This window comes from Salvelinus alpinus, chromosome 2, assembly GCF_045679555.1.
Source record: "Salvelinus alpinus chromosome 2, SLU_Salpinus.1, whole genome shotgun sequence".
Classification (NCBI taxonomy): domain Eukaryota; kingdom Metazoa; phylum Chordata; class Actinopteri; order Salmoniformes; family Salmonidae; genus Salvelinus; species Salvelinus alpinus.
The window spans coordinates 111187979-111211450 of NC_092087.1; the positions used below are offsets into that span (position 1 = coordinate 111187979).

General features: G+C 40.7%; 4 protein-coding genes across 5 annotated transcripts in view; 2 read left to right on the top strand and 2 right to left on the bottom strand.

Annotated features, from left to right (window-relative positions):
• Positions 1-23472, top strand: part of LOC139548391 (zinc finger protein ZFP2-like) — a 315038-nt gene that overhangs the window by 119363 nt on the left and 172203 nt on the right. The window lies entirely within an intron of this gene.
• Positions 1-23472, top strand: part of LOC139548509 (zinc finger protein 180-like) — a 284664-nt gene that overhangs the window by 103797 nt on the left and 157395 nt on the right. The gene's annotated exons all lie outside the window — the stretch shown is intronic.
• LOC139548897 (zinc finger protein 180-like) overlaps positions 1-23472 on the bottom strand; it is a 324124-nt gene that overhangs the window by 80626 nt on the left and 220026 nt on the right. The window contains exon 2 of one of the 2 annotated variants that reach the window (XR_011669792.1): positions 6047-6130. The exons of the other annotated variant lie outside the window; for it this stretch is intronic. The gene's annotated coding sequence lies outside the window, so the exon portion shown is untranslated. Of the gene's footprint in view, positions 1-6046; positions 6131-23472 lie in introns of those variants that run through there. 2 annotated transcript variants of the gene reach the window in all.
• Positions 4413-22319, bottom strand: LOC139549184 (zinc finger protein 180-like). Its single transcript, XM_071359372.1, has 2 exons — positions 21740-22319; positions 4413-6135 (listed from the first exon to the last, which is right to left on the bottom strand). Exons 1-2 carry the CDS (start codon positions 22065-22067, stop codon positions 5300-5302), a joined length of 1164 nt encoding a protein of 387 aa, XP_071215473.1. The 5' UTR covers positions 22068-22319; the 3' UTR covers positions 4413-5299.

Genomic DNA, 23472 nt, shown 5'->3' on the forward strand with positions numbered 1-23472 from the left:
CTACGGTTCTTAGGGGATCTGAGAACAACTCCAGTTGAACCCTTCATTTTTAGAGTTGTAGTCGGCTCTATTTACTCTCAGATTCAAAACATGATGATTAGCATCAACGATCAAGTCAGCTGCTGCTGCTCCAATACAGTATGAGGTGAGACGGTGAACTGATGTTGAACTGGGCAGTCAGCTGCTGCTGCTCCAATACAGTATGAGCTGAGACGGTGAACTGATGTTGAACCGGGCAGTCAGCTGCTGCTGCTCCAATACAGTATGAGGTGAGACGGTGAACTGACGTTGAACCGGGCAGTCAGCTGCTGCTGCTCCAATACAGTATGAGGTGAGACGGTGAACTGATGTTGAACCGGGCAGTCAGCTGCTGCTGCTCCAATACAGTATGAGGTGAGACGGTGAACTGAAGTTGAACCGGGCAGTCAGCTGCTGCTGCTCCAATACAGTATGAGGTGAGACGGTGAACTGAAGTTGAACCGGGCAGTCAGCTGCTGCTGCTCCAATACAGTATGAGGTGAGATGGTGAACTGACGTTGAACCGGGCAGTCAGCTGCTGCTGCTCCAATACAGTATGAGGTGAGACGGTGAACTGATGTTGAACCGGGCAGTCAGCTGCTGCTGCTCCAATACAGTATGAAGTGAGACGGTGAACTGACGTTGAACCGGGCAGTCAGCTGCTGCTGCTCCAATACAGTATGAGGTGAGACGGTAAACTGACGTTGAACCGGGCAGCCAGCTGCTGCTGCTCCAATACAGTATGAGGTGAGACGGTGAACTGATGTTGAACCGGGCAGTCAGCTGCTGCTGCTCCAATACAGTATGAAGTGAGACGGTGAACTGACGTTGAACCGGGCAGTCAGCTGCTGCTGCTCCAATACAGTATGAGGTGAGACGGTGAACTGATGTTGAACCGGGCAGTCAGCTGCTGCTGCTCCAATACAGTATGAAGTGAGACGGTGAACTGACGTTGAACCGGGCAGTCAGCTTTGCTGCTCCAATACAGTATGAGATGAGACGGTGAACTTACGTTGAATGATAATGATTAAGTTAATACAAATGTATTAGTGAAACTGTTAAAAAATACTATATGGCCTATTAAATATATTACTTTATTGTTATCATATAGAAACATCATGGAATATTGTACATCATATTAAATATATTACTCTATTGTTATCATATAGAAACATCATGGAATATTGTACATCATATTAAATATAATACTCTATTGTTATCATATAGAAACATCATGGAATATTGTACATCATATTAAATATAATACTCTATTGTTATCATATAGAAACATCATGGAATATTGTACATCATATTAAATATATTACTCTATTGTTATCATATAGAAACATCATGGAATATTGTAGATCATATTAGCATCAACATACATTATTGTTTCATTCAATTTCACATAATAAGGATATTTCATATTTTCAAGTTCAGAAGTCAGAACCCATCACCTGCTATGTAAAAGAGACAGAAGAATGCACAATGGTCAATGCTATCCGGGATCCTTGGGACATCCCTACCTAAACCCTAACTTAACCATTTTAAATGTCAACTTCAACGGGCTAGGGACTTCCCAAGGATGTATCTCTACCTGAAAATACATGATCTAAGTGATTGATAGTTGGTATTCAGCAGTCATAAAGCCTTATTTACTTTAAACACACAACACTATGTGTGGAGAACAAAAGGCACAGCACACCAACATCAAAGCCTCGTCCCAACTGTAAAGTCTGGTGGAGGGAGAGTCATGGTTTGGGGCTGCTTTGCTGCCTCAGGGTCTGGACAGCTTGCTGTCATCGACGGAAAAATGAATTCCCAAGTATATCAAGACATTTTTCAGGAGAATGTTAGGCTGTCTGTCCGCCAATTGAAGCTCAACAGAAGTTGGGTGATGCAACAGGACAACGGCTCAAAACACAGAAGTAAATCAACAACAGAATGGATCTAGTTTATCATTGTTGGTGTGGTTACAGACCCACACAAACATACACAAACTTCTCAACCTTAAAGAGATCCTTCAACACATTAGAAGTCGTATGAAGTTAAAGAGGTTAACATAGATTTTTCCCTCACAACACAGAGATAAATCAAACCCAGCCTGAACTGTGATGTAGTAGGGAGTTGTAGTTTCTCTAGAGATAAATCCGATCCAGCCTGAACTGTGATGTAGTAGGGAGTTGTAGTTTCTCTAGAGATAAATCAGATCCAGCCTGAACTGTGTGGTGTAGTAGGGAGTTGTAGTTTCTCTAGAGATAAATCAGATCCAGTCTGAACTGTGTGATGTAGTAGGGAGTTGTAGTTTCTCTAGAGATAAATCAGATCCAGCCTGAACTGTGTGATGTAGTAGGGAGTTGTAGTTTCTCTAGAGATAAATCAGACCCAGCCTGAACTGGGTGATGAAGTAGGGAGTGGTAGTTTCCAACAGGCCAATATTCAACATAATTTAGCGCATAAAACATAATTAACTACAATGACCATAATCCATTGCATGCCTACTTGTCTTGTCTGTGTTTATTTTACACCTGCTATGTAAAAGAGACAGAAGAATGTGCAATGGTCAATGCTATCTGGAATCCTTGGGACATCACTACCCTAAACCTTAACCATTTTAAATGTCAACTTCAACAGGCTAGGGAGGTCCCAAGGATTTATCTCTACCTGAAAATACATGATCTAAGTGTTTGATAGTTGGTATTCAGCAGTCATAAAGCCTTATTTACTTTAATGAACTACTAAAATAGTGATTTTGTCAGACAGCAGCTCTACACTTTATTGACTGACTGATCCATTCATCCTTCCATCCCTCCTCAGCCTTCCTCTCCTCTGAAGACCCAGTGAGGGTGGAGCTCAGTCAGAGAGCTGTTGAGGGACTGGTTAGGAAGAACACTTCTACAGCCAGAGAGGTGAGAGGTCACACATGGTTTAGATGGTAAATATTTATGTCCCATTTTTTATTTATTTAACCAGGTAGGCCAGTTGAGAACAAGTTCTCATTTAGTTCTCAGTGCGACACAAACAACAACACACGTAAACAAACGTACAACACAAAAGAAAAATTGAAAAATCTATGTAGTGTGTGCAAATGTAGAAGAGTAGGGAGGTAATAAATAGGCCCTGGAGGCGAAAATAATTACAATTTAGCTGGAGTGATAGATGTGTAGATGATGACGTGCAAGTAGAGATACTGGGGTGCAAAAGAGCAAGGAATAACATGGGGATGAGGTAGTCGGGTGTGCTATTTACAGATTGGCTGTGTACAGGTACAGGGGTGCATCACGTAAGCAAAAGGGAATATGTTCCATCATCTATGTTTATTTACATTACTGCAAATTGTCCACTGATATTGGTGTCATTTCTCACCCCTTTCGGCTGTATGAAAGTTAATTTCCCCTCAGGCACACACATTTGTTCTTTGATATTATGAAGGTAATTTGTGTAGAATGTACTTTTCCCCACTCATTCACCCCATCTCTTTATATTGCTGATGCATATTCAGTGGCCTGACTGCATCCAGACTATGTCAAAGGCCCATCCTGGTAGATCTGAACCGAATGCAGCTTGGAGTGATCAGATGACAAAAGTCACATTTAGGTGCCAGGTGTAACTGAGGCCATAGATGCTCCATATCCATTACTTTGAGTGTTTTATATAATATGACTAAATGTGTTTCTGTGTTGCAGGGGCAGTCAAGAAATGGAACGGCAAGGTCACAGAACATGACATAAGCAGAGCTGTGGGAGACCACCTCAAGCCCCTGGTAGAGCCGGGGGTGGTAGTTACCACTCCACCAGCAGAGCTGTGGGAGACCACCTCAAGCCCCTGGTCGAGCCAGGGGTGGTGTTTACCACTTCACCAGCAGAGCTGTGGGAGACCACCTCAAGCCCCCGGTAGAGCCGGGGGTGGTGTTTACCACTCCACCAGCAGAGCTGTGGGAGACCACCTCAAGCCCCTGGTAGAGCCGGGGGCGGTGTTTACCACTCCACCAGCAGAGCTGTGGGAGACCACCTCAAGCCCCTGGTAGAGCCGGGGGCGGTGTTTACCACTCCACCAGCAGAGCTGTGGGAGACCACCTCAAGACCCCGGTAGAGCCGGGGGTGGTGTTTACCACTCCACCAGCAGAGCTGTGGGAGACCACCTCAAGCCCCTGGTAGAGCCGGGGGTGGTGTTTACCACTCCACCACGCCTTCAGCCGGCTGGAAAAGTGGGATTGATCTGTTTGATCCATTTGTTTGTTTCAGTAGTTGGATCCTTTCACGTATTGATTTCAACAAATGGACTGGGTTGGTTGAAAAGTGATACTAAAACGTACATACCAGCACTATTTTGACATAGTGGGAGATATACTGAATTTATACTGTTTTTCATACTAAGATGGACCAAGATACGTGTTGCTTTTGCACAGATTTGTTCATTGGTTTAGCAAGAGTCTGTTGATTGGTCAGTCATTGGGTTCATTTATTTTGCAATATGTTCAAATCAAGCTTTATTTATACAGCACATTTCAGACATGATACTTAAACAAGCTCCTTATAAACTGCACAAGCACCAAAAACGCTGTTGTTTTGACAAGTAGCAATAAATCACGGGTATCGATTAGGGGGGAAATCAGGTTGTTCGTGCTGTTGAAACTAACACAACTAAACAAAACATGTGGAAATGAGAGATATATTTTACCTCACTGGTTAGAGGACATCCTGCAGAAGACAGTCAGCTACATTTGGGAGTGATGCATTTAAATTTATGGGTTGCAAAACAAAGGAACGCAACACTTATTTGTCATAACTAATCTATATCATGTTGAAATCATAACTCATCGATATAACGCTAAAATCATTTGTGCGACAGGAGGGAGATGAGGTTGCACGTCCTGTTAAAACTAACAGCTGAAAAACCACAAGGAATCTGGGAATAATGTGTACATCACTGGTTAGAGGACAACTTGTAGAAAACAGATCGCTACATTTTGAGGTGTTCCATTTTGATTCAAGTGGGTCACCAACACGGTAAGTGTAACACAGCTCTTTTTGTGTTAGTCACTTTTTGTTAAATCACATAAATAGTACTCTTTCAATTCAGAGCCTGGATTTCCCCCTGAGGCTAATATCCATATCATGTTGAAATCAATTGAACAGGGGACAAACATTTAGGGTTCTACATTGTGACATCATTAAAATACTCCTACTACAATGTTAAAACATTCTACATTGTGACATCATTTCATTGATATCATGAAACAACTCCATGTATTTTCTGATGTTTGATCAGAGATCTTTTATCATAGTATCTCGTCACACAAATCACAGCTATGAGGTTTCTCTCCTGTGTGTATTCTCTGGTGTAGAGTCAGAGTGCTAGATGCACCAAAACTCTTCCCACATTGACCACAGCTGTAAGGTTTCTCTCCTGTGTGTGTTCTCTGGTGTAATGTCAGCTGGTCAGATCTACCAAAACACTTCCCACATTGACCACAGCTATAAGGTTTCTCTCCTGTGTGTATTCTCTGGTGTAGAGTCAGAGTGCTAGATGCACCAAAACTCTTCCCACATTGCTCACAGCTATAAGGTTTCTCTCCTGTGTGTGTTCTCTGGTGTGATGTCAGGTGGCCAGATCGACCAAAACTCTTCCCACATTGACCACAGCTATAAGGTTTCTCTCCTGTGTGTGTTCTCTGGTGTGCTATCAGGCTGGTTGCCTGAGTAAAACTCTTCCCACATTGATCACAGCTATAAGGTTTCTCTCCTGTGTGTGTTCTCTGGTGTACAGTCAGATTGCTAGATATAGTAAAACTCTTCCCACATTGATCACAGCTATAAGGTTTCTCTCCTGTGTGTATTCTCTGGTGTTGAGTCAGCTGGCCAGATGTAGTACATCTCTTCCCACATTGACCACATCTATAAGATTTCTCTCCTGTGTGTATTCTCTGATGAATTTTAATGTCTGATGAGGAGGTGAATCTCTTCCCACAGTCAGAGCAGCAGTGAGTTCTCCTCCTTGTGGATCTCTGCAGGTGTTTATTGAGGTGTTCTGATCTGGAGAGACTCTTCTCTGCCTCTTCAGCATCATGAGGTTGTTGAGGCTCCCCAGAAGACCCACTGTAGTCCCGTCTCTCTCCTGTGTGAACAACAAAGTCAGACAGATGGTTAAAGGCCCACAACAGCGGAAATCCACTGTAAAAAGTGATGCCAACAGCGTAGCCATGAAGTTGTACAACAATTGACGTCTGTAATGAATGTAATGATTATTTGACATTTGTCTTAAAATGAGCAAGAACAGTCATATTTTGTCTTGTTTTCACATTAGTAGTAACATCTAAGATTGTAGACTTGAAATAAGTTATTCATGTTGTTGAAACTCTAAGCAGTGTGCCAGACGACTTTTGGTCTCCAATATAGGCTCCTTTCTGTGTTTAATAAAATTGCGGCATGAGGGCGATGCAAATGCAATTTGGTTGTAGAAACTCCTCCCTGCTTATGAGGAAACCGATAGTTATGGATGTAGTATATCTGCTAATGAGGAAACCACTAGATATGGATGTAGTATATCTGGTAATGAGAAAACCACTAGTTATGGCTGTAGTATATCTGGTAATGAGGAAACCACTAGTTATGGCTGTAGTACATCTGGTAATGAGGAAACCACTAGTTATGGATGTAGTATATCTGGTAATGAGGAAACCACTAGTTATGGATGTAGTATATCTGGTAATGAGGAAACCACTAGTTATGGATGTAGTTAGTATATCTGGTAATGAGGAAACCACTAGTTATGGATGTAGTATATCTGGTAATGAGGAAACCGCTAGTTATGGATGTAGTATATCTGGTAATGAGGAAACCACTAGTTATGGATGTGGTGTATCTGGTAATGAGGAAACCACTAGTTATGGATGTAGTATATCTGGTAATGAGGAAACAACTAGTTATGGATGTGGTATATCTGGTAATGAGGAAACCACTAGTTATGGATGTAGTATATCTGGTAATGAGGAAACCACTAGTTATGGATGTAGTTAGTATATCTGGTAATGAGGAAACAACTAGTTATGGACGTAGTATATCTGCCTGGAGCAAAAATGGTGAGCAAAGATTTTAGTTTTTCACAATGTATTCTGAATGTGAATGGGGGAAAACTCATGGGAGTAGCCTCCATTTCCAGGTTGCTTATGAGTACATTTCACACTACTTTGGATTATAATTGTAAGGATCGTTTGAATGTCCTGCTTAATATAATGTTTGTGTCATCATCGCAAATCAACCGCTTTGTATTTAAAAAACACTTCAACCAGTAAAATGCTCTTTGTCTAGCTTTTCCATCAGCCTGACAATGAGGGTTTGTACACTGTTTGCCAAATTGGCCCATAACTTCACCTAACAACAAATATACCTGTAATGAACGAAGAAGCACTTTGGTTGTTATTGCATGACATATATAGTGTACTCTAGGACCCATAACAACAACATAGACCCACTGTAGGATCCATAACATTACCTAACAATAACATAGACCTACTGTAGGACCCATAACTTCACCAAACAACAACGTAGACCTACAGTAGGACCCATAACAATAACATAGACCTACTGTAGGACCCATAACAATAACATAGACCTACTGTAGGACCCATAACTTCACAGGTCTGTGTCAAGTTTGCATGTTTTGCATTTAGTCGGTTTTAGTTTCACGGTCTTCGATTTGTTGTTTTGCTTCGTTGGTTCGTCTTCTTAATAAAGAGAAGATGTATTCTTTACACGCTGCGCCTTGGTCCGCTTTCTCTCCCTTTGTCGATCGTGACACTGTAGGACCCATAACTTCACCTAACAATAACATAGACCTACTGTAGGACCCATAACTTCACCTAACAATAACATAGACCTACTGTAGGACCCATAACTTCACCTAACAACAAATAAAGGAAAATAGCTCTGTGTGTTGTACAATAGCCTATCCATCAAGGAACAGTTCTCTACACATTATGAGCTAAGTATCTCTGTGTCTAAACAGACTAACGAGACCCTACTGTAAATCAAGCTGACAATAACACATTATAAACATCAATTTGTTAGGGATGTTGGATCCAACGTGGAGCACGGCATAACTGTCTTTACCAGAGTAATGAATGAAGAAGCACTTTGGTTGTTGTTGCATGTCGTGATGTTTGTCATGTGACTGTCATTCAGAAAATTATTTCCTGGATTAGCTGATGATAGTTGAACATGTGACTAACTAAACAGCTACAGTATTAAGAATGATGTGTAATTATTGAAGAACTGCGTTAATGACAGTATCCACTTGGGTGTTGTCAATAAAGTTAAGGTGACTGTCGGTTAGAACCCTTGAATTTAGCAAACTCAAATGATTTGGAATTTCTGTGCCCATGAAAACTGTTTTCCCAGCGTAATATAAGGAAACTAAATGTTACGTAGGTAGAGTGCATTTCAGAGATCTGAATACAAAAAACTGTACTAACAGGACAATAACCTAAACCACAAGGCCAAATCAACGCTGGAGGACCTTGCCAAGATGACATTGAATGTTCCTGAGTGGCCTAGTTACAGTTTGGACTTAAATCATCTTTAAAATCTATGGAAAGACTTGAAAATGGCTTTCTAGCAATGATCAACAACCAACTTGACAGAACAGGAAGGATTTAAAAAAGAATAATGAATATTCACATGAAGATCAGTCTCCTATTGGATGACATCACGACTTCCCATCAAGCCAACTCCTTGAAGGGCTTACTATGACGTCACTCACTCCTTCTAGTTTAAAAAAACAACAACTATTTTGCCCAAAACATTTATTTGTTTCTCTTTAGTGTGTTTATACTTTACTGTATTTATATATCACTTTTCAACAGGAAAAGTTAAAATCACTGGAGGACGTCATGAACAATTCCTACATTTTTTATTTTTCAACTTTTTTTAACCAGGTAGGCCAGTTGAGAACAAGTTCTCATTTACAACTGTGACCTGCCAAGATAAAGCAAAGCAGTGAGACAAAAACAACAGAGTTACACTTGGGATAAACAAACGTACAGTCAATAACACAATAGAAACATCTATATACAGTGTGTGCAAATGGAGTAAGGAGGTAAGACAATAAATAGGCCATAGTAGCGAAGTAATTACAATTTAGCATATTAAACCGAACCTCAACCCCGGATCCGGGATTGATCACCCCCCACCCCCCCCACACTGATTAGCATAGCTAGCATAGCGTCACAATTAAATAGTAGCATCTAAATATCATTAAATCACAAGTCCAAGACACCAGATGAAAGATACAGATCTTGTGAATAACCCCATCATTTCTGTTTTTTAAAATGTTTTACAGGGAAGACACAATATGTAAATCTATTAGCTAAACACGTTAGCAAAATACACAATTTTTCCTTTGTCCACCATTTTCTCTCCACCAGTAGCTATCACCAATTCGGCTAAACTAAGATATTGATAGCCACTAACCAAGAAAAAACCTCCTCAGATGACAGTCTGATAACATATTTATGGTATAGGATAGGTTTTGTTAGAAAAATTTGCATATTTCAGGTAGAAATCACAGTTTACAATTGCACCCACAGTCACAACTGGACTAGAATTACTAGAGAGAGCAACGTGTATGACCAATTTACTCATCATAAAACATTTCATAAGAATAGACAAAGCATAGCAATGGAAAGACACAGATCTTGTGATTTCAGACAATATTTCAGATTTTCTAAGCGTTTTACAGCGAAAACACAATAAATCGATAAGTTAGCACACCACATGTGCAAATAACACCAGAGCATCAATTCAAGCCAAAGAGAGCGTAACGTAATCATCGCCAAAAGATATTAATTTTTTCACTAACCTTCTCAGAATTCTTCCGTTGACACTCCTGTAACATCATATTACAACATACATATAGAGTTTGTTCGAAAATGTGCATATTTAGCCATAAAAAACCGTGGTTATACAATGAAGATGGTAGCAAAACCAACATGGAAAAGTCGGTCGCCATCTTTCAGAGTGATCTAGTTTAATCAATAGCTAATCATATACTTGACTAAAAAATACAGGTTTTACAGGAATCGAAAGACAAATTTGTTCTTAATGCAATCGCTGATTTACATTTCTAAAATTATCCTTACTGTGCAATACAGGGTTCGCCAAGCGAAGGGATAGAAAACAAGATGGCGAAATATGCGTTTAAAATATTTCGACAGAACAACGATTTATCATATTAAATATTACTTACTTTGAGGTGATTTTCCATCAGATTCTTGGGCAATGTATTCTTTCTTGGGTCCAATCTTCTTTTGGTCGAAAGATGTCCTTTGTCCGTCGAAATGCCCGCTAACGTTCGACCGGGACCCCGAAACGTGTCCTGGGCTTCAAAGTGTACCACAAAGAAAATACCTCAAAATCGCACTAAACGGATATAAATTGCTATAAAACGGTTTAAATTAACTACCTTATGATGTTTCTAACTCCTATATCAAATTAAATTACAGACGGATACATTTTACGTTGATAACCGAGCCTTTGAAAATGGCATCCCGAGGTGTCTTCATGCGTAAAGGCGAGCGTCGAAAGGGGGGCTACCCTCACTCCTTGGTCTTTTATAACCTCTGAGAGCAACGCAGAAGGCCCATTCCACTTCTCATTGGTTACTGACATCCAGGGGAAGGCGGGTGCAGTTCGTCTCCTTCCATAGGAGATACAGAGACTTTAAAAACTGATCTGAAACCAGAGCTTCGCTCTCAGACCTTTCACTGTCTGTCATGGATTTCGCTGTAGAAAGAGGTCTGGGTCACCCAGAGACATAATTCCAACGGTGTATGAAACTAGAAAGTGTTTTCTATCCAATAGAATTAATAATATGCATATTGTACGAGCAAGAAATTAGTACTAGGCAGTTTAATTTGGAGACGACAATATGCTAATTCGGAACAGCACCCCCTATAGTCGCAAGAAGTTAACACTGGAGTGATAGATGTGCAGATGATGATGTGCAAGTAGAGATACTGGTGTGAGCAAAAGAGAGAAAAAAAAGTTAATAAAAACATGGGGATGAGGTAGTTGGATGGGCTATTTACAGATGGGCTGTGTACAGCTGCAGCGATCGGTAAGCTGCTCAGATAGCTGATGTTTAAAGTTAGTGAGGGAGATATATGTCTCCAACTTCAGCAATTTTTGCATTTCATTCCAGTCTTTGGCAGCAGAGAACTGGAAGGAAAGGTGGCCAAAGTAGGTGTTGGCTTTGTGGATGACCAGTGAGATATACTTCCTGGAGTGCGTGCTATGGGTGGGTGTTGCTATGGTGACCAGTGATCTGAGTTAAGGCGGCCTAGCAAAGACTCATAGATGACCTGGAGCCAGTGGGTTTGGCGACGAATATGTAGCGAGGGCCAGCCGACGAGAGCAGCGGTATATGGGGCTTTGGTGACAAAACGGATTGCACTGTGATAGACTGCATCCAGTTTGCTGTGTAGAGTGTTGGAGGCTATTTTGAAAATGAAATCGCCGAAGTCAAGGATCGGTAGGATAGTCAGTTTTACGAGGGTATGTTTGGCAGTGTGAGTGAAGGAGGCTTTGTTGTGAAATAGGAAGCCAATTCTAGATTTCATTTTGGATTGGAAATGCTTAATATTAGTCTGGAAGGAGAGTTTATAGTCTAACCAGACACCTAGGTATTGTAGTTGTCCACATATTCTAAGTCAGCACCGTCCAGAGTAGTGATGCTAGTCGGGCGGGTGTGGGCAGCGATCGGTTGTTGATTGATCGGTTGCTCTTATCGGCTGTTGAGTCTGCTGATAAGAATACGGTGATTGACAGAGTCGAAAAGCCTTGGCCAGGTCGATGAAGACGGCTGCACAGTACTGTCTTTTATCGATGGCGGTTATGATATCGTTTAGTACCTTGAGCGTGGCTGAGGTGCACCCGTGACCAGCTCGGAAACTGGATTGCACAGCGGAGAAGGTACGGTGGGATTCGACATGGTCAGTGATCTGTTTTACTTGGCTTTCGAAGACTTTAGAAAGGCAGGGCAGGATGGATAGAGGTCTGTAACAGTTTGGGTCTAGAGTGTCACACCCTTTGAACAGGGGGATGACCGCGGCAGCTGTACAATCTTTAGGAATCTCGGACGATACGAAAGAGAGATTGAACAGACTATATATATATGTATATATATCTATATGTATATATACACTGCTCAAAAAAATAAAGGGAACACTAAAATAACACATCCTAGATCTGAATGAATTCTTATTAAATACTTGTTTTTTTACATAGTTGAATGTGCTGACAACAAATTCACACAAAAATTATCAATGGAAATCAAATTTATCAACCCATGGAGGTCTGGATTTGGAGTCACACTCAAAATTAAAGTGGAAAACCACACTACAGGCTGATCCAACTTTGATGTAATGTCCTTAAAACAATTCAAAATGAGGCTCAGTAGTGTGTGTGGCCTCCACGTGCCTTTATGACCTCCCTACAACACCTGGGCGGAGACACCAGATGTCCAAGTCCAAGACACCAGATGAAAGGTGCACATCTTGTGAATCAAGCCAACATGTCCGATTTTTAAAATGTTTTACAGGGAAGACAAAATATGTAAATCTATTAGCTAACCACGTTAGCAAAAGACACAACTTTTCTAACTCCATCAGTTTCTTACTCCATCAGGTGCTATCACAAATTCGACCAAATAAAGATAAAGATATAAATAGCCACTAACCAAGAAACAAATTCATCAGATGACAGTCTGATTAAATATTTATTGTATAGCATATGTTTTGTTCGAAAAATGTGCATATTTCATGTATAAACCATAGTTTACATTTCAGCTACAATCCGAAATTGCACCGAAAGCAGCCATAATATTTACAGACACCAACGTCAAATAGCTAATTACTCATCATAAAACATTTCTGAAAAATACACAGTCTGCAGCAATTGAAAGACAGGCATCTTGTGATTCCAAACAATATTTCCGATTTATTAAATGTTTTACAGCGAAAACAAAATGTATCGCTATATTAGCGTAGCTACAATAGACAGACACAATTGGGCGCCCACGGCCAGTTCACATGCACGACAGATATATCAAATAACATCATAAAATGGGTCTTACTTTTGCTGATCTTTCATCAGAATGTTGAAGAAGGTGTCCTCTGTCCAGATGAGTCGTTGTTTCGATCCAGAATGGCAAATTTCCCTCTTCCATTAGCATTGGCACTAGCCGAGTGGCATAAATTTCTCCAACGTAAACACAGTCAGAGGACGGAACACGGCAAAACTCCAGAATAAAGTTTCAATAATCTGATTAAACTATATTGAAAAAACATACATTACGATGATATGGTCACATGTATCAAAAACAATTCGAGCCGGAGATGTTAGCCGTTCGTTACCAAGGCAAAACAGAAGTCAATCCCACTTCCTTCAGAGTACCGGAAGTGGACGGTCACGTCAAAGAAATAGTTTTTTTTCCACCACAGAACAAGATGAGCACAAAAATGTATTCTCTGACATCCTCTTTACACCAATAGGAAGGCGTATAGAGTCTAAGTAGACTCCTAAGTGTCAAGACCATGTACAGTGAGGGAAAAAAGTATTTGATCCCCTGCTGATTTTGTACGTTTGCCCACTGACAAAGAAATTATCAGTCTGTAATTTTAATGGTAGGTTTATTTGAACAGTGAGAGACAGAATATCAACAAAAAAATCCAGAAAAACGCATGTCAAAAATTGTATAAATTGATTTGCATTTTAATGAGGGAAATAAGTATTTGACCCCTCTGCAAAACATGACTTAGTACTTGGTGGCAAAACCCTTGTTGGCAATCACAGAGGTCAGATGTTTCTTGTAGTTGGCCACCAGGTTTGCACACATCTCAGGAGAGATTTTGTCCCACTCCTCTTTGCAGATCTTCTTCAAGTCATTAAGGTTTCGAGACTGACGTTTGGCAACTCGAACCTTCAGCTCCCTCCACAGATTTTCTATGGGATTAAGGTCTGGAGACTGGCTAGGCCACTCCAGGACCTTAATGTGCTTTTTCTTGAGCCACTCCTTTGTTGCCTTGGCCGTGTGTTTTGGGTCATTGTCATGCTGGAATACCCATCCACGACCCATTTTCAATACCCTGGCTGAGGGAAGGAGGTTTTCACCCAAGATTTGACGGTACATGGCCCCGTCCATCGTCCCTTTGATGCGGTGAAGTTGTCCTGTCCCCTTAGCAGAAAAACACCCCCAAAGCATAATGTTTCCACCGCCATGTTTGACGGTGGGGATGGTTTCTTGGGGTCATAGGCAGCATTCCTCCTCCTCCAAACACGGCAAGTTGAGTTGATGCCAAAGAACTCCATTTTGGTCTCATCTGACCACAACACGTTCACCCAGTTGTCCTCTGAATCATTCAGATGTTCATTGGCAAACTTCAGACGGGCATGTATATGTGCTTTCTTGAGCAGGGGGACCTTGCGGGCGCTGCAGGATTTCAGTCCTTCACGGCGTAGTGTGTTACCAATTGTTTTCTTGGTGACTATGGTCCCAGCTGCCTTGAGATCATTGACAAGATCCTCCTGTGTAGTTCTGGGCTGATTCCTCACCATTCTCATGATCATTGCAACTCCACGAGGTGAGATCTTGCATGGAGCCCTAGGCCAAGGGAGTTTGACAGTTCTTTTGTGTTTCTTCCATTTGCGAATAATCGCACCAACTGTTGTCACCTTCTCACCAAGCTGCTTGGCAATGGTCTTGTAGCCCATTCCAGCCTTGTGTAGATCTACAATCTTGTCCCTGACATCCTTGGAGAGCTCTTTGGTCTTGGCCATGGTGGAGAGTTTGGAATCTGATTGATTGATTGCTTCTGTGGACAGGTGTCTTTTATACAGGTAAGAAACTGAGATTAGGAGCACTCCCTTTAAGAGTGTGCTCCTAATCTCAGCTCGTTACCTGTATGAAAGACACCTGGGAGCCAGAAATCTTTCTGATTGAGAGGGGGTCAAATACTTATTTCCCTCATTAAAATGCAAATCAATTTATAACGTTTTTGACATGCGTTTTTCTGGATTTTTTTGTTGTTATTCTGTCTCTCACTGTTCAAATAAACCTACCATTAAAATTATAGACTGATAATTTCTTTGTCAGTGGGCAAACGTACAAAATCAGCAGGGGATCAAATACTTTTTTCCCTCACTGTATAGGCATCAAGTTGAAAAGAGCATCGATTTCTGACATTTCACTTCCTGGTCAGGAAAAGTGCTGCAGAAGGACTTCTGTTTCACTCAGAGAAATAATTCCAACTGTTTTAGAAACTAGAAAGTGTTTTCTATCCAAAAAGAATAATAATATTCATATTGTACGAGCAAGATTTGAGTAGGAGGCCGTTTGAAATGGGCACGATTTCACTGGCTACTCAACACTTTGCCTTGCAGCCATAATAAGTTAATAAAAGGCACATGATAGCCAGCTTGGAGGTTTCCAAAAGGCATTCAGGCCAAAGAGTTCAATCTTGGTTTCATCAGACCAGAGAATCTTGTTTCTCATGGTCTGAGAGTCCTTTAGGTGCCTTTTTGGCAAACTCCAAGCAGGCTGTCAGGTGCCTTTTACTGAGGAGTGGCTTCCGTCTGGCCACTCTACCACAAATGCCTGATTGGTCACCTCCCTGACAAAGGCCCTTCTCCCCCGATTGCGTAGTTTGGTCGGGTGGCCAGCTCTAGGAAGAGTCTTCCAAACTTCTTCCATTAAAAAATGATGGTGGCCACTGTGTTCTTGGGGACTTTCAATGTTGCAGACATTGTTTGGTACAATTCTCCAGATCTGTGCCTCGACACAATCCTGTCTCGGAGCTCTAAGGACAATTTATTCGACCTCTTTGCTTGGTGTTTGCTCTGACATGCATTGTCAAATGTGGGACATTATATAGACAGGTATAATCATACACAATATGATTTCATGTGGCACAAACAAAAAACACATTCTCAGTCAAAAATATAAGTCAGACTATGGCCTTTCTATTCTCTCATTTGATTTCAGGATCACTGAATGTTCTTCTACACAGAGAGCAGTGGTAGGACTTTTACCGGGTGTGTCCTCTTATGCTCATTCAGGCTACTTGACCAGGTAAAACCCTTTCCAGACTGTGAACATTGGAAAGGCTTTTCTCCTCTGTATCCTCTCATGAGCTTTAAGGTACGTCATTCGTGAAAATCTATTTTTACACTGGGAGCAGAAAATGCTTTTCTCCTGTGTATTCTCTCATGCCTTTTCAGGTTAGTTAACATGGTAAAACTCTTTTCAAACTGGGAACATTGGTAAGGCTTTTCTCCTGTGTGTTTCCTCTTATGAGCTTTTAGGTCCCCATCCTGATTAAAACTCATTCCACATTGGGAACAGTGATAAGGCTTTTCTCCTGTGTGTTTCCTCTTATGAGCTTTTAGGTCCCCATCCGGATTAAAACTCATTCCACATTGGGAACAGTGATAAGGCTTTTCTCCTGTGTGTATTCTCTTGTGCCTTTTCAGATTAGCTAACACAGCAAAATTCTTTCCACACTGGGAGCATTGGAAAGGCTTTTCTCCAGTGTGTGTCCTCTCATGCAGTTTTAGGTTCCCTAACCAGCAAAAACTATTTTCAGTGGGAGCAGTGGTGTTGTCTCGCTGGTTTGGGCGTCTCTGGGTCTGGTTCCCCTGAAGGACTCTTCCCGCTGTCAGAGTGAGTGTCACGTTCCTTATTTCCCTTGTTTTGTCTTTATTTAGTCAGGGTGTGAGTTGGGGTGGGCAGTCTGTTATTTGTTTCTATGTTTAGGTTTGTTCATTTGGCCTAATATGGTTCTCAATCAGAGACAGGTGTTTGTCATTGTCTCTGATTGGGAACCATATTAAGGTAGGCTGTTTTTACTGTTTGTTTGTGGGTGATTGTTGCCGTGTCTGTATGTATGTTCGTACCACACGGGACTGTAGCGTTTGTTTGTAGTCTGTACCTGTTCGTGCGTTCTTCGTGTATTTGTATGTGTCTGTGTTTGTTCGCCACACGGTACTGTTTTCGTTCGTTTGTTCACGGCGTTTATTGTTTTGTATTTTGTCAGTGTTCTGTTTGTTGGATCTTCATTAAAATTAATCATCATAAACATTTACCACGCTGCGCCTTGGTCCTCCTCTCTTCCACCATACGACGAGCGTTACAGTGAGAGTCTGGTTTCTCGCAAAGACACACAGAGTATGTCGTTAAACACAGACCTAAATGAAACCTCCACATGATAAAACTGTCTTCCTATGAGGTTTAATCTAGACTAGATCCCTCAATAAAAGAGCAGAACTGTTCATCACAGTGCCTGTAGTGCTTTGTAGGCTGGGTAAATCCATTTGAATTCAATACATTTTTGACAGCATCCCTTTTGATTTAAAAAAATCTTTCCTTACATGTTTGACTATGGAAGAAGTGGTAAGAAAGTGACTTCATGTAACTGAATGTAAAAACATCCATGAGATATACAGTACCAGTCAAACGAGTGGACACACCTACTCATTCAAGGGTTATAATTATTTGTTTTACCATTTTCTACATTGTAGAATAATCGTGAAGAAATCAAAACTATGAAATAACACATGGAATCATGTAGTAACCAAAAAAAGTGGTAAACAATTCTAAATATATTTTAGATTTTTCAAAGTAGCCACCCTTTGCCTTGACAGCTTTGCACACTCTTGACATTCTCTCAACCAGCTTCACCTGGAATGCTTTTCCAACAGTCTTGAAGCAGTTCCCACACATGCTGAGCACTTTTTAGCTGCTTTTCCTTCACTCTGTGGTCCAACTCATCCCAAACCATCTCAATTGGGTTGAGGTCAGGTGATTGTGAAGGCCAGGTAATCTGATGCAGCACTCCATCACTCTCCTTTTTGGTCAAATAACCCTTACACAGCCTGGAGGTGTGTTGGGTCATTGTCCTGTTGAAAAACAAATGATAGTCCCACTAAGCGCAAACCAGATGGGATGGCGTATCGCTTCAGAATGCTGTGGTAGCCAGACAGGTGTGTGCCTTTCCAAATCATGTCAATCAATTGAATTTACCACAGGTGGACTCCAAACAAGTTGTAGAAACATCTCAACCATGATCATTGGAAACAGGATGCACCTGAGGTCAATTTCAAGTCTCATAGCAAAGGGTCTGAATACTTATGTAAATAAGGTATTTCTGTTTTTTATTTTTAATAAATGTGACATTTTTTTTCCAAACCTATTTTCTCTTTGTCATTCGGGGTATTGTGTGTAGACTGATGAGGATTTTTATTTATTTAATCCATTGTAGAATAAGGCTGTAATGTAACAAAATGTGGAAAGACTTAAGTGACAAAAAAAGGGGGTTAAAGACTTAAAGACATGTAAAAATATAGATATAATTTTTTACATCTCTTAGATATCAGACAGACACTTCAGAACAAACTTCCTTTAGATGTTCTGGGAGAAACAATGTTACTATGGTTACTGTTGTTCCATGTTGTGAATGTTATCCAATGTGTTACTATGGTTACTGTTGTTCCATGTTGTGAATGTTATCCAATGTGTTACTATGGTTACTGTTGTTCCATGTTGTGAATGTTATCCAATGTGTTACTATGGTTACTGTTGTTCCATGTTGTGAATGTTATCCAATGTGTTACTATGGTTACTGTTGTTCCATGTTGTGAATGTTATCCAATGTGTTACTATGGTTACTGTTGTTCCATGTTGTGAATGTTATCCAATGTGTTACTATGGTTACTGTTGTTCCATGTTGTGAATGTTATCCAATGTGTTACTATGGTTACTGTTGTTCCATGTTGTGAATGTTATCCAATGTGTTACTATGGTTACTGTTGTTCCATGTTGTGAATGTTATCCAATGTGTTACTATGGTTACTGTTGTTCCATGTTGTGAATGTTATCCAATGTGCTACTATGGTTACTGTTGTTCCGTGTTGTGAATGCTATCTAATGTGTTACTATGGTTACTGGTGTTCTATGGGTTACAGCAGTATGGACAAATAATTTTTGTTGATACTTCCATGGGTCTTACAGTTCAAAATCAAATAGCAAAATGATCCTTGGTATAACCTTCTTAAAACAGTACAATACAGGGGAAGCCCTTCATGTTGTTTAAATCTTCTTAAAACAATTCCATATAGCTTAGAAGAACCTCCCCCTCAGACAGGGCTTAGCCTGTAATGGGTTAAAACTATCTGAAACTTACATTACTCTGAGACTAGTTATCCTGGGATCTAACATTACTCTGAGACTAGTTATCCTGGGATCTTACATTACTCAGACTAGTTATCCTGGGATCGTACATTACTCCGAGACTAGTTATCCTGGGATCTAACATTACTCTGAGACTAGTTATCCTGGGGAATAGTTTTAATACATTTGCAAAAAATCTAAACCTGTTTTTGATTTGGCATTATGGGGTATTGTGATGGCATTATGGGGTATTGTGTGTAGATTGATGAGGATTTAAAAAAATAATAATCAATTTTAGAATAATGGGATGCACCGATATCACATTTTTGGCCAATATTTTCCTTGCCCCAAAAAACGATACCTATAACCGATATTTAAAATTTTAGCGGCCTTTTAACATTCTAGTACAGTTAAAAAGTTAAACACACACACAGACGCAGCGGTCTAAGTCACTGCATCTCAGTGCAAGAGGCGTCACTACAGTCCCTGGTTCCAATCCAGGCTGTATCACATCAGGCCGTGATTGGGAGACTCATAGTAGTTGTCTGTTATTGGTGTAGAGGGAACGACAAAGGAGATGGATCCCACAGTAGTTGTCTGTTATTGGTGTAGAGAGGAAGACAAAGGAGAGGGATTCCACATGTGGATAGGAAGACACAAATTATCATTATTACTGGAAAATATTCATTTAAAATCCAGGAATTGAACAACTTTTGCTCTCTAGGTCATGCCAGTAGGCTACAGTAGGTTGTAACTCTCTAGGTCATGCCAGTAGGTTACAGTAGGTTGTATCTCTATAGGTCATGCCAGTAGGCTACAGTAGGTTGTATCTCTCTAGGTCATGCCAGTAGGTTACAGTAGGTTGTAACTCTAGGTCATGCCAGGAGGCTACAGTAGGTTGTAACTCTCTAGGTCATGCCAGTAGGCTACAGTAGGTTGTATCTCTCTAGGTCATGCCAGTAGGTTACAGTAGGTTGTATCTCTCTAGTTCATGCCAGAAGGTTACTATAGGTTGTATCTCTCTAGGTCATGCCAGTAGGTTACAGTAGGTTGTAACTCTCTAGGTCATGCCAGTAGGCTACAGTAGGTTGTAACTCTCTAGGTCATGCCAGTAGGCTACAGTAGGTTGTATCTCTCTAGGTCATGCCAGTAGGTTACAGTAGGTTGTAACTCTAGGTCATGCCAGTAGGCTACAGTAGATTGTAACTCTCTAGGTCATGCCAGTAGGCTACAGTAGGTTGTAACTCTCTAGGTCATGCCAGTAGGCTACAGTAGGTTGTAACTCTCTAGGTCATGCCAGTAGGCTACAGTAGGTTGTATCTCTCTAGGTCATGCCAGTAGGTTACAGTAGATTGTATCTCTCTAGTTCATGCCAGAAGGTTACTGTAGGTTGTATCTCTCTAGGTCATGCCAGTAGGTTACAGTAGGTTGTATCTCTCTAGGTCATGCCAGTAGGTTACAGTAGGTTGTAACTCTCTAGGTCATGCCAGTAGGTTACAGTAGGTTGTATCTCTCTAGGTCATGCCAGTAGGCTACAGTAGGTTGTATCTCTCTAGGTCATGCCAGTAGGCTACAGTAGGTTGTATTTCTCTAGGTCATGCCAGTAGGCTACAGTAAGTTGTAACTCTCTAGGTCATGCCAGTAGGTTACAGTAGATTGTATCTCTCTAGGTCATGCCAGTAGGTTACAGTAGGTTGTAACTCTCTAGGTTATGCCAGTAGGTTACAGTAGGTTGTATCCACGTGGAAACAATTATCAACCCAATGTGGAAAGTGTCGAGTTTTGGTCAACAACAAAATGAATGGCTTATTTGCTACGTGAGGTTTACTTAATCCAACAGAAGTTTCGTAATGCTTAAGTTGTTATGTGGACACGTGACATACCGACAACTTTGATAAAAACACTATAGGAGTTGTCTCCAGATCGCTATGCATATTCATGCTAGTAGCTTAGCATCTCTCTCCATTGAATACAGGCGGTGCATATTCATGCTAGTAGCTTAGCATCTCTCTCCATTGAATACAGGCGGTTGACGACAACAACCCTCGTAGAATATAAACAATAGATTACAATAATAAGATGTATTCACCAATCCAAAGAAAGGATAGGCGGGAGCTAGACAACCCGCAGTGAAGCTTTGTGGACAACGACTCGCCTTGTTAGGGCGGAGAGACATCTTGTCAGTATATCCATAATCTTTGGTGTAGCCAACCCAACTCTCGCATGGCACTATTGGGGGGCACGGTGTGTAGTAAATCATCACTACATGAAAATCACTACATGCCGTGCCCCCCAGTCTGCGGTCAGCAGATAGACCCTTCTCACATATATATATTAAGTCACTTTTTGGAAACGGAACGGAGAAAACAAGGGGTAGCTTGTTCTCTACGTCGTCTGATTCTAGACATATCAGTCATCATCCTGGGCCCTCCGTTGAAGAGGTATTGACGAGCCAACTCTGAATATCCAAAGTTAAAAACAAATTTAAGGCGGTACTTACTGGTGTTAATCAGATCTCCTATTTCCTCCTCTTCATCTTTCAATGTAACAGTAATCTCCCCTTCCTTCTTCACTCCAAAAACGTCCCCCTCTTCTTTTACTGTAACATCTTCCTCCTCTTTCACTCTGAACGCGTCTTCCTCTTCTTTCACTGTAACGTCTTTCTCTTCTTCTTTCACTGTAACAGCCTCACCCTCTACGTCTTGTTTTACTGTGACATCCTCTTCTTCCTTCTCCTCTTTCACGACAATGTTCTGCCCCAGAGCTTCTTTTTCCGTCCAGCAGATCCCCTCTTCTTTAACAGGAGGGGAGTAGTCTAGTGAGCTCATGTTCAGGGATGTTAGCTAGCTAGCTATCATTAGCGACTAGGCTAGTGCTAATTTAACCAGCCAGCTACTATAGCTGACTAATACAAAATACCGTAATATTATATTAAATAGGTTAACAAGTAGATACGACCTAAGTGTGTCGAAACCACAGTAGGTAATATACACCGAAAGCGTATAAATAGCTTGAATCTTTCGGCTCTGTTGGCTAGCAAGCTACCGAGGTGGTTGACGAGCTGTTTATGAAGAACCGTCCACTAGATTATACGTCACGCTGGCAGCGTCGCCTGAAAGACGCACATCGCCGTCTGCTGACTGGAGGGGAAACGCAGTTGAGGATACAATTTATTTTCAGACAAAGATTATTTTAAATGGATTTAATTAAATAATACTATTATATTGAGACATACAAAGACAATAAAGTGTTGATTGATTAGTGCGAATAAAAAATGTTTACTACAGCACATTTAAGGCAGTTTCATTGAGTCATACTAAATCTAAATAAGTAGCTAGCTACTGTAGGTCCATACTGCTCCTACATGGTGTAACAATACATCATGTAGATGTATATAATGAACAGACTAGGTTCATACTGCTCCTACATGGTGTAACAACACATCATGTAGATGTATATAATGAACAGACTAGGTCTATACTGCTCCTACATGGTGTAACAATATATCATGTAGATGTATATAATGAACAGACTAGGTCTATACTGCTCTTACATGGTGTAACAATACATCATGTAGATGTATATAATGAACAGACTAGGTCTATACCGCTCCTACATGGTGTAACAACACATCATCATTGGGTATTGTGATGTCATTATGGGGTATTGTGATGTCATTACATCATCACGTGGGACTTTAAGGCAATGCTGTTGTTACACTGGTGAGTAAAATCCACTGCTTCCTACACTTTAAGTAAAGTGAAGGCGACTATTTGAGCCTCAGCCTTGATTTAAAATTTTATTTCCATAAAATTAATAACTTTCATTGTCTTCAATGAAAATGACCTTTCAAAAATGGAATGCAACATTGTATGGAATGTTACTCTTCCAAGCTTAGCAGTTCAGACGTCACTTCTGTTTCGTATTGTCGTGTCCTGTATATACAGTGGGGAGAACAAGTATTTGATACACTGCCGATTTTGCAGGTTTTCCTACTTACAAAGCATGTAGAGGTCTGTAATTTTTATCATATGTACACTTCAACTGTGAGAGACGGAATCTAAAACAAAAATCCAGAAAATCACATTGTATGATTTTTAAGTAATTCATTTGCATTTTATTGCATGACATAAGTATTTGATCACCTACCAACCAGTAAGAATTCCAGCTCTCACGGACCTGTTAGTTTTTCTTTAAGAAGCCCTCCTGTTCTCCACTCATTACCTGTATTAA